Below are 10848 nucleotides of genomic sequence, written 5' to 3'. Positions count from 1 at the left end.
GACAGACGTGCAAATTAACGGGTCGGATTTGATCCGAGCTTAATAAATGGGCCGGGTTTTGTCACAAAACAAACAGACAGTGATGAGAGTAGTGATAATGATGTTGACATGTACCCTATATGCTAGGTGGACTTCTCGTCTAATTACCAATTGAGTGATGATGATTATACAGTACTCCCTCCGTTTCATAATATTAGATGTTTTACTCTAATGCACAAAGATTAAGAAAACTATATTTCTTTAATAAAAAATATTTTAAAGATATAATTTTAAAATCAATTAACCAATAACAAAAAGAGTGTAAAACCTAATTGGTTGAACAGTTTCCAATAAAGTTAAAGTAACTTTAAAATCTCAAAACTTCATCTAATTTGAAACAAAATTATCCTTCTAAAACATCAACTATTATGAAACGGAGGGAGTAATTGATAAAGATAGTGGTTAATGTCACTGATGTTATAGGCCCTGTTCGTTTCGAGGTCGCTAGCGTCAGCGACCAGAGTCAGCGACCAGCGTCAGCGACTTGAGTCGCTGTATGTTGTTCGTTTGCAGGTCGCACGACTGATCGCAGCGGTTGTCGCTCAGTTGTTCGTTTGTAAGTCGCGAGGTTGATCGCAGCGGTTGTCGCTGCATTGTTCGTTTTGACATCGCTAGCGACCACATATTTACATTTAACTTATTAAATGCGATTATTTTTTACAAAAATATAATTTTAAGATTTTTATTTTCAACTTATTCATATCTTGTAAAAAAATTATATCAACAAACTAAACATAAATAAATGTTTAAAAACAAAAGTCAAATGTTTTAAGATCAATAATAAACATCAGTACAAACTCAAATCAAATAAACTAATAAGGTAATCGATATCCTCTACTCAACTCACTAGTAATATGATCACGTAAATCTTCCATGGCTCTGTCACCAGTCGGATTATATGGAATATGTCCATCATAACCATCACCATCTTCTTCTTCTTCTTCTTCTTCTTCTTCATCTTCCACTTCATTATCACCATGAGTATGATATTCTTCTCTTGTCTGCCAATGCACAAAATCATTATCTTCTCGATGTGAATCACGTATGAAGTTGTGTAGAGCCATTGTTGCTGTTACTAGCTTCATCCATTTGACCAAACCATATTTAGGATGCCCACGGTCAAGAATTCTCCATTTTGCTTTCCACACTCCAAATGTCCGCTCAATCACTGATCGTAAGCTTGAGTGTCTCCGGTTGAACACCTCTCGAGTGTTCGTTGGTGGTCCTCCTCTGTTGAACTGATCAAGATGATACCGAACCTTACGATACGGACCAAGATACCCTGTTCTTGTGGGATATCCAGCATCAACCACATAATACTTTCCATTTGGCGGATGTGGGAAAAATGGCTCATTCCTCGCACAATAAGTCAATACCTTTGTGTCATGGGCTCTACCCGGTACCCCCACATAAGCATATACGAACTTCATATCGAAGTTACATATAGCAAGGACATTCATGGTTGGCACATGTTTTCTACCCCTGTATGCTTCTGCATTTCCCTTAGGAGGGCGAACTGAGATATGAGTTCCATCCAATGCTCCAATACAATCTTTAAAAAAAGGCCAGTAGCGATCATCATTTCCCAAAGCAGGACATACTCTTGTGAACTCACCATCTTCTGGTTTTAGTGCATCTGCAGCAAACTTCAAGAGAGCACTCAAAACTTCACCAAGTTTTCTTTTGACTGTATCCAACGAACGCTGATATATTTGTGCAATAACCCGTACTGTCTTATCTTGACCCACCACTTCAAGGAACATTGCAACCGCTTCTTCAATATAGACATTGTTCGTCTCTTTTAACCCATATCTCGTTGCTAACATCTTACACAAAGCTTGGAATGTCCTCTGATGCATGCGAAGGATATCATAGCACTGTTGATCTGACCCGTGCATAAGCTGCTGAACATGATGCCATCCAGCACCTCGATCTGTTCTATGAAGCAATCTTTCTGGCTTAAGCATATCAACTTCCTGCTCTTCCTCATAATCATCATCATCATCATCATCATCCAAGTACCACCTAACCATCTGCAAAACATTAAATCATATATAACTGATTAAAGAAACTGATTACAATTTAAAAAAGAACTGATTGAAACAACTGAAATCATGCCAACACGTGACCATTAGCTACAATTTTCATCAGCAGACAGCAACTTGCAGTCACATTTAAATACTACAATCTGAGTCATAACAAAAGAAATGAAACAAAAGTCATTGGCTTAAAAGAAACACTACAATCCGAGTCATATTAAAACAGTCTTACTAAAAAGAGTGATACTAAAACAGACACTACAATCCTTCATACATCTTAACTCCAATCATATTCTCAAGATAGCTAATTTTATCATCATCACTAGAGAAAGACATAAAAGCCATTCTGTTTCCTTCAACAGCTTTGAGATGGTTAAGTGCACCAATGTGAAATGGTGACCACATTATCACTCCAGGCAGCTTATTAAGTATCTCCAACACTGAGTCTATACGGAATTTGCGATCCTCCTGCAACAACACACGATCCTCTGCCATTATCTCTACCATCTCCTTAGCTATCTTATTTTTTTCAGCCAGAATTGCATTCCGTACAACATAAGGCTCTTGATCACATTCCTTACGCTTTCTTTTTGAAGATCCAGCCCTACTGGTTCCTTCTCTTGGTGCTGGCATATCAGTGTCAACTGAATCAGACTCATCATTCTTCTCTGCATCTACTCTAGAATCTAAGCTAGCTTCTCCTTGTTGAGCACACCATCCCTCTGCTCCAGTTACAGTAACAGCACCAAACTCTGCTTCAAATACATCCATGTTTGGAGGCACTTTGATCTTATACTTTCTTGCACCTTGCCATTCCTGTTCAAGAGAAAAAAAAGCTTAGTATATTTGATCAATCAAATAATGGCAGATATTAAAACGATATATGAACATATCAGCAAAAGCTATGCAGATTAAAAAATGTCACATCTTATATGTGTGATACTCAAAATCCAGTAGAATTAGTTTAAGAAATGCAGAAAATTCCTTTCATGAAACCGGACACGATCCAAAACTATAATCACAAAAACCCAACAAGCATGAGAAAGATCTGTTCAAAGGTTAGTTCTTTACTACTTATGTTCTGATTCAGAAACACACAAGAACAAAAGCAAGAGCAGATATTATAATCCGACAAAGACAGATCATAATTACTTAAGAAAAAAAATAAAAGTTATACTTACCGCAATGCGTTGATCCCACCAACCTTCCGACATCGCCAACCTTCCCAAAGCATCATATACAAGTCCGGTTCTGTTGTGGGTAAGCTTCTTGAACTTGATATATGCTTTTCTACTAATATCAACCTTGTTCTTAAACCTGTCCCATATCCATCTCTTAGCAAATTTCTCTTCAAACTTATTTATGATGAACTCTCTTCCAGCTAGATTTGAAACAAAATTATCCTTCTAAAACATCAACTATTATGAAACGGAGGGAGTAATTGATAAAGATAGTGGTTAATGTCACTGATGTTATACTAGAATCTGAGTCTTATTGATTTGTATCCACGTCTTCACTTTTACTCGTGGAATCCACTAGGGCATTGTGAGCCTTGTGGTGATGGTGCTGCGCTACATACGGAAACCTTAGTGAAATCTGACTAGACAGCATGACTGTGCCAATGGAATTGGAACCAAGCACAAGTTTCTGTAACGTCATCGCTGACCAAGAACTCTCATGAGCACAACAAGGGCAAAGCGCACAAGCAGCACAACATAGAGCCAATCATTGATTCTTTTAGGCAAAGACCTGTATCTATAATCCCGCAGACGCAACAATCATCAAACCGGGCAGAACCCAGAAGTAACCGAAACACATCCACAAGAAAAAATAAACTTATGGCTCTGTGAACCTATTTTCTTACATAATCAACAGACCAAAAATTTTCGTCAAAATAAAACAAATTTCTCCTTAAGTATGTCACACTAAGTGACTACTAAGTTTTTTTTTTAACTAAAATAATGTGCATCAATTTAACGAATATTTATTGATTATATATACAGTATTATGGCTAATCATGAAACATGGATCTCTAAAAAGGCTTTAGCTAAATGAGATCCATACCAAAAGAAGAAAAACAACAAGAAGATCAAACTAAACACGTCTCGTTGACAAATTGGGCCCAAAATAGACCGTCACAAAATTTCCACAACAAGAACAAATATCTCTTTTACCTCAGCACTAAGTTTTCTTCTCCTTTCAACTTGCAGATCTTCACACTTACATATACACATTCAGTTATGTAATCTAAATTGCCGACCTCAGAAAGGAAAACAAAACACTTTGTGAACCAGAATATAGAGACCAGAGAGAGACACGACAAGCAAACAAGAAACACAACTTTACATCTCTCTCTCTCTCTCTTAATAGTCTTTCATTACTTATCTCTTCTCTTTTTCTAACCTCTCATTTAATAAACAGAGCAGAAAAACAGAGTCTTCCATCTTTCTTCTTCTGGGGAGAGAGAGAGAGCTCTAACAATGGCGAACTTGGTCTTATCCGAATGTGGCATAAGACCTCTCCCCAGAATCTACACCACACCCAGATCCACTTTCCTCTCTAACACCAACACCACCTTCAAACTCAGACCATCCCCTTCTTCTTCCACTTCTCTCTCGTTTCGTCTGAATGGGTTCTCCACTAAGAACTGGGCGTTGAATGTAACCACGCCTTTAACAGTCGACTCGTCTCCTCCTCCTGTCGAGGCGGAACACGAAACGCAGAGATTCGACCCAGGAGCGCCTCCTCCGTTCAACTTAGCTGATATCAGAGCAGCTATACCCAAGCATTGTTGGGTTAAGAATCCATGGAAGTCCATGAGCTACGTAGTGAGAGACGTCGCCATTGTGTTTGCATTGGCTGCTGGAGCTGCTTACCTCAACAGTTGGCTTGTTTGGCCTCTCTATTGGCTTGCTCAAGGAACCATGTTCTGGGCTCTCTTTGTTCTTGGCCATGACTGGTATAATTCCAATATTTAAAAAAACCTTATCTTTTCCTTGTTTAGCCTCTGACTTGGTCAACTTTGGATGATTCTTCTCACTTTTAATTTGACTTTACAAAATTGAAACGAAGTCTTTGGCTTTTGCATCCCTTATCCCTATCTCTTGGACAGAACTGAGTTCTCACTATCATCATCATGATGTTGCTTGTAGACCAATAGCAACTAGTTACTGGTTTTGTAGACTTTCTTGATCTTCTCTTATAGTTGTCACAATACTCTGTTTGGTTTCAGTGGACATGGTAGCTTCTCAAATGATCCGAGGTTGAACAGTGTTGTTGGTCACCTTCTTCATTCCTCAATCCTAGTCCCTTACCATGGCTGGTTAGTTTTCCTTTTCAAACCATTTTTTTTTTACATCATTCATCTACTGTGTGTAAATAAATGAACTTTGATTGGTCTGTAGGAGAATTAGCCACAGGACTCACCACCAGAACCATGGACATGTTGAAAACGATGAATCTTGGCATCCTGTAAGTTAACTAACACTGGCTCTTGTTTTTCAGTCCTGTGGTGTTTGTTTTAATTTATTTATACTGTTTCTTGTAACTGCAGATGTCTGAGAAAATCTTCAAGACTTTGGATAGACCCACTCGGTTCTTTAGATTCACACTGCCTCTCGTGATGCTCGCGTACCCTTTCTACTTGGTAAGAAGAAAAAAAAGACTCATCTCTTTGTTGCTGTAATAGCTTAAGCTTACACATGATCAAGTAAATAAAAGGCTCGTGTGTTTTCTTCATCTGTGTTGTTTTCAGTGGGCTCGAAGCCCGGGGAAAAAGGGTTCTCATTACCATCCGGACAGTGATTTGTTCCTCCCTAAAGAGAAGAAGGATGTTCTTACTTCTACAGCTTGTTGGACTGCAATGGCTGCTCTGCTTGTGTGTCTCAACTTTGTGATGGGTCCAATACAAATGCTCAAACTCTATGGAATCCCTTACTGGGTAATGCTGCCTCTTCCTCTCCTCTGATTTGTTTCTTTTTTTTTTGCCTTAACCTGACAATTGTTTTTTATTTCAACTACAGATAAATGTGATGTGGTTGGACTTTGTGACTTACCTGCATCATCATGGTCATGAAGATAAGCTCCCTTGGTACCGTGGGAAGGTAAAAATGCAGAGTCTCTGGCCTTTCACTCTTCTTCGGAGACAATGCAATACTTAAGTCTTTCTTGTTTCTCTCGAAACAGGAATGGAGTTACTTGAGAGGAGGGCTTACAACATTGGATCGTGACTACGGAGTGATCAATAACATTCATCACGACATTGGAACTCATGTGATACATCATCTTTTCCCGCAGATCCCACATTATCATCTAGTAGAAGCCGTAAGTTACTGAATCTGAAGACTGAGAGAGTTAAAATATTTGAGTTTCTAACCATTTTTTGTGTGTTTGGTTGCCATTTCTGTTTTGCAGACAGAAGCGGCTAAACCAGTATTAGGCAAGTATTACAGGGAGCCTGATAAGTCTGGACCTTTGCCATTACATTTACTGGGAATCTTAGCAAAAAGTATGAAAGAAGATCATTATGTGAGCGACCAAGAAGATGTTGTATACTATAAAGCAGATCCTAATCTATATGGAGAGGTCAAAGTAACAGCAGATTAAAATGAAGCAAGCAGAAAGTGATAGAGAAGCTTTTTCTATTTCTGACCAGCTGATTTTTTTGCTTATTAACGTCCAATCTATTGTGTTACTACTACCTCCAGAGAGTTAGTATCTCTGAATACAATCAGATGGAAACGACAAATTTGTTTTCAGTACTGAAGCTATAAATATAAGATACATTGAATCGTCTTAGATTCATCCTTCTTAAGGTTTATATATAGTTTGTATATTGTTGCATGAACAGCCAGAGACCACAGCAGAATAGAGGAACCAAATAGGAACCAAATCAGCAAAAGATTAAACATAAGCTGCAGAATAAAGTTCAATGCTTAAGATATGACTACATATACAAATCTCCATGACACAATTTGACAGAACAGACTAGTTTTCTTATAAGAATAATAATACTCAAACAGTTGCTACACTCTCTTAACTTCTTGGAATCCCTTCTGGCAAATCTAAAGAGAGAGTTTTTGTATGCTTTGAAATTAAAAGGTTAAAAGAAACAAGAAAAAAAGGTTGATTAATATATCGATTAAGACATAAGAACCAGAGTCTCTGGGGAGATATGGAGATGATGATGATGATCACTGTCTTCCTTTCTTTGCACAGCAAGGTGGGCATTTATACTGCTTGATGCTCTCTGCTTTGGCGGGAGTGATCTTCACGCATTTCCCGTGGTACCAACGTTCACAAACATCACAGCAAATCCAGAACTCATCTTGTGTATAGTTGCCTCCACAGATACCACAGAGAGTGTCTCCATGCTCGTCTTCTTCTTCATCCTCATCCTCGTAGCTCTCTTCCATCAGTCTTGGTGTCGGACTCTTTGTCTGCCCTTCTATTGATCTCTGCAACAGACCCATTTTTTTTTGTTTTTTAAAAGGAGAGTTTGCAAATCAAAACTGAAGATTAAGATCATATTTTTTTTAATGTACCTTAGTGCCGTTTCTAGATTTGCTTCCGGAATCCGAGCTTGGCTTGTTGTCTTTGATTGGTTTCCTACCAGTCACTACATCAAAGAGAGTTGGGAGATCGTTGATCAGACTGAATAGCCGCTTCCTGCAATATAAAAGATATGAGTTTTGTAGAAATATATAAACAGTGATATGATCTCATTAGTACCTAACGAAAGAGTCTTTTTGGTCAACATGCAACTTTCACATTTCCTTTTTTCAGCGAAGTTCTTGGGATTCCAATAGTTACTAAGATAAGTTTCACATGTAACAGTGAGACGGTGAAATTTATCACATGCTCCCACAAAATAGCAGTTGTAAGATGTTCAAAGACAGAACACAACTGCCCTTTAAGATAAGGGAGGGTAGTCAAGTAATGACAAAAAAGAATAATCAAGTTTCAAGTTTAAGGCAATACAATAACTAAAGATGCAAGAAAGAGATACTTCAGAGCAGTGAAGTAACAATAATCAAGACGTCGTCCATAGATATGAGTCGAGCCATAATAAACATAGCCTAAGAAAAGAAGAACCATACACAGACATCAAAGGGTAAAAAATAAACACACTCAAAGACTACCAAAACAGTTTCAATTTTTCTTCACTATACATTTCTATCCTTCAAACAGCTTCATGTCAGGGCTAAAAGAGCACATAAACACAACAGGAAAACACAAACGGTTTTTATGTAAGAAGAACAAAACCCATTAAAACAAAGTAAAAAAAAAATGCAAGACTTGTCTTAATGAAAACTCAAACCTGAATCAAAATTTGTTTCAAAGAGAGAGAGAGAGAAAGAAAAGAGACCTCTCGTTGCGGTTAAGTCGAGCACCAAAGTAGAAAGAAACAGAGAGCAACCAACAGTCACTATGGACAGCAACAAGCGAGAGCCAATCTTTCCTCTGCATACCATCTCTAGCGAAATTGATACCAAGAGCAGGCTCAGGAAGCTCAGGAGGAACTTCCTCCGCTGGTAGATTCACTTCCCATGACTCATTCGGGTGTCCATACAAACACAAATTCTCCTTCTCTACACAAAAACCAAATATCTTACAAAAGGGATAAAAAGGCGAGACCTTTCTGCTCATTTATGCTAAAACTGACTTACCCGGATCGCATTGAGAGTAGAAATCATCAACATCTGAGCAAAAAATCCAAAAAAAAAATCAACACTTTTTTATAAGGAAAATCCAAAAGGCATTATTAGGAAGAAAGATAGAAACTTTCGAGATGGGTTTTGTGTGTTTGAAGACCTTTAGTAAGAGCACGGAGAAGAGCGGAGCGACGAGCGGTGTAATCCTTGAAGATCTCTTCGACGGTGCGAGGGTTAGAGGAAACGGCGGCCATAGATTTTTACAGAGTATGTATGTGTATGTACGGTTTGTATAAGGGTGTAGATCAGTAGCTAGTGGAGAAAGATCGAGGGCTGCATCAATGGTTTTCAGAGACCCGATGTGCTCGGAAGCGGAGAGAGAAAAAGGAGATATAGAGAGAGAGAGTTTGGAAGGAGATGGAGAGGAGAAGAAGAAACAGGAGAGAGAGGGGAAAAAGTTTATTTATTTTTTATTTTATTTTTAATTTTTGGGAGTTTGGTTGCGTCAGCGAAAAGGTTTGGCTATTGAAGATACGTCGTTTTAGGTGAAGTTTATTTAATTGGGAGATCCTTTTTGGGCCGTATGTTCAATTATTTTAGGTTTAGGCCCAAATTAAACCCGTTTTTTTTTCTCGAAATATAATCAAGTACTGGGTTTTGATCCGCGAAGCGTGGGTTTGTTTTTTTTTTTTATAAATTTTGAATAAGTTTGTGAAATGAAATATTTTTATTTATTTTTATTGTATTGTTTTATTTTTATTTTTATTTTATAAATGGGTATTTATGTTTAAAATTGAACTTGGTTTTTTTCAAAAATTTGAAGTGGTATTTAAATTTTTTTCAATCAATTTTCACTTTTATGTACCGAATTTTTGAAAGATATAATTTTTAACAGATTTAACTTGTGAATAAATTAATATTATATTCTTTTAACAATTTTATTTATATTGAGAAAAATAAATAATAATAATTATGTGTAAATATTTGTTAGTATCAATATTAGAACTTGGCCCAAATGGCCCTAACGAAAAATGTGAACTTAGATAAATATTAAAATCGGTCCAAATGGTCCAAAACCGTGAAATTAAAGAAACATAAAAAGTTTGGGCCTATAATTAAGAGACCTATTAATTGAAAATGATACAAAATAACAGAAATACCCTTAATGAAACATGCGACTTCCTTATAATAGAAGGGTAAGTTTATGTAAAAATTCAAATAGGATCCTGCTTTAATAGTATAGATATTTTTTTGGGTTTTTAACTGTTTTTTTTTTGTAGAACCCGGAATTTTGGGTAAGGTTACTAGTCCGATCTGTGCTTTAGTTTTGGTGTGGTTATCGGAAAGATGGCTGTTTGAGTTATTGAGTTTGGTCGTCCGGTAGACGATGAGGATCGCCGGCGACATAGACGACGTGCGAGGGAAGTATGTTTGTGGTTCTCGGTTCGCTTGTCCTCGATGTGAAGTGGTTCAAAGTCGGAGAGATCTCGATGTCTCGATGGAATCTTTCTGGCGTGAAGACAAGGCGGTGAAGAACGGTTTGGTATCGTCGGAGGCTTGTTTGTTTCAGAGCTCCGACGAAAGGGATGGCGAGCTGGTAAAGTTCCGGCGAGTTAGAGATGGAGGTGGTCGAGTTGAGGCGGATTGCGACGCGTGTCACAGGATCAGAGCGGAGAGCTCCACGTGTTTAGTCTCCTCGACACGCCAGACGTTCTGTCGGTTTGTTCTTTGGGTTTGGGCCGCGGGCCTGTTTAAAATCTTTCGGTGGACTGTTGTATTTTGGGATTTAAGCCATAGATTTTTGTATTGGGCTTCGGCTGAATGTTGGGCTTGGTCCGTATTTTAATTATAAAATCATTGACGGAAAAAAAAACTGTTTTTTTGTTTTCTGAATTTTTTCCATTTTATCTATTATGTTTTAGTGGCTATGTCAATTTTATTTTGGCAATTAAGGGAGTACGTTCGGATATCCCATTTGGGTTTGGGTCGGATATTTCGGATTTTCGGATATTTTGGAATAAGAGTACAATATCCATTTGGGTATTTTAATACTTCGGGTCGGGTTTAGGTATTTTTAGTTCGGGTTCGGTTATTTTAGGTTGGGTTCGGATATTTAG

The 10848-nt window shown here is 37.8% G+C and overlaps 3 protein-coding genes across 4 annotated transcripts; 1 reads left to right on the top strand and 2 right to left on the bottom strand.

Moving 5' to 3' along the window:
- Positions 1-743: 743 nt before the first annotated feature.
- Positions 744-3461, bottom strand: LOC108858950 (protein ALP1-like). Of its 2 annotated transcripts, XM_018632794.2 has the most exons (3): positions 3260-3461; positions 2782-2894; positions 744-1853 (listed from the first exon to the last, which is right to left on the bottom strand). In XM_018632794.2, the coding sequence occupies exons 2-3, from the start codon at positions 2794-2796 to the stop codon at positions 852-854; spliced, it is 1017 nt and encodes a 338-aa protein (XP_018488296.2). In that variant the 5' UTR covers positions 2797-2894; positions 3260-3461; the 3' UTR covers positions 744-851. The 2 variants fall into 2 exon arrangements, with proteins under 2 accessions (XP_018488296.2, XP_056867003.1); XM_057011023.1 differs by having other exon boundaries at positions 744-2894.
- A 769-nt stretch (positions 3462-4230) lies between these two features.
- LOC108862810 (omega-3 fatty acid desaturase, chloroplastic) lies at positions 4231-6872 on the top strand. The gene is made up of 8 exons (XM_018637058.2): positions 4231-5037; positions 5311-5400; positions 5483-5549; positions 5632-5724; positions 5833-6018; positions 6101-6181; positions 6264-6401; positions 6492-6872. The coding sequence occupies exons 1-8, from the start codon at positions 4559-4561 to the stop codon at positions 6681-6683; spliced, it is 1326 nt and encodes a 441-aa protein (XP_018492560.1). The 5' UTR covers positions 4231-4558; the 3' UTR covers positions 6684-6872.
- Positions 6873-6989: 117 nt separating this feature from the next.
- On the bottom strand, positions 6990-9192 carry LOC130495023 (PHD finger protein ALFIN-LIKE 2). Its single transcript, XM_056985925.1, has 5 exons — positions 8892-9192; positions 8747-8779; positions 8446-8668; positions 7622-7745; positions 6990-7534 (listed from the first exon to the last, which is right to left on the bottom strand). Exons 1-5 carry the CDS (start codon positions 8983-8985, stop codon positions 7271-7273), a joined length of 738 nt encoding a protein of 245 aa, XP_056841905.1. The 5' UTR covers positions 8986-9192; the 3' UTR covers positions 6990-7270.
- Between the last annotated feature and the right edge of the window lie 1656 nt (positions 9193-10848).

Source organism: Raphanus sativus, chromosome 5 (genome assembly GCF_000801105.2).
Source record: "Raphanus sativus cultivar WK10039 chromosome 5, ASM80110v3, whole genome shotgun sequence".
Classification (NCBI taxonomy): domain Eukaryota; kingdom Viridiplantae; phylum Streptophyta; class Magnoliopsida; order Brassicales; family Brassicaceae; genus Raphanus; species Raphanus sativus.
This window is presented reverse-complemented; position numbering and strand designations above follow the sequence as displayed.

What these genes read in the sequence shown, in the direction of transcription:
- LOC108858950 (XM_057011023.1), bottom strand. Translation starts at nt 2,072, where the DNA reads ATGGTTAGGTGGTACTTGGATGATGATGATGATGATGATGATTATGAG.
- LOC108862810 (XM_018637058.2), top strand. Translation starts at nt 4,559, where the DNA reads ATGGCGAACTTGGTCTTATCCGAATGTGGCATAAGACCTCTCCCCAGA. An exon ending in TCGCGTACCCTTTCTACTTG is followed by an intron (nt 5,725 to 5,832) that starts GTAAGAAGAAAA and finishes TGTTGTTTTCAG; the next exon opens with TGGGCTCGAAGCCCGGGGAA. An exon ending in ATTATCATCTAGTAGAAGCC is followed by an intron (nt 6,402 to 6,491) that starts GTAAGTTACTGA and finishes TCTGTTTTGCAG; the next exon opens with ACAGAAGCGGCTAAACCAGT.
- LOC130495023 (XM_056985925.1), bottom strand. Translation starts at nt 8,985, where the DNA reads ATGGCCGCCGTTTCCTCTAACCCTCGCACCGTCGAAGAGATCTTCAAG. An exon ending in TCTCCGTGCTCTTACTAAAG is followed by an intron (nt 8,780 to 8,891) that starts GTCTTCAAACAC and finishes TTTTTTGCTCAG; the next exon opens with ATGTTGATGATTTCTACTCT. An exon ending in AATCTAGAAACGGCACTAAG is followed by an intron (nt 7,535 to 7,621) that starts GTACATTAAAAA and finishes GGTCTGTTGCAG; the next exon opens with AGATCAATAGAAGGGCAGAC.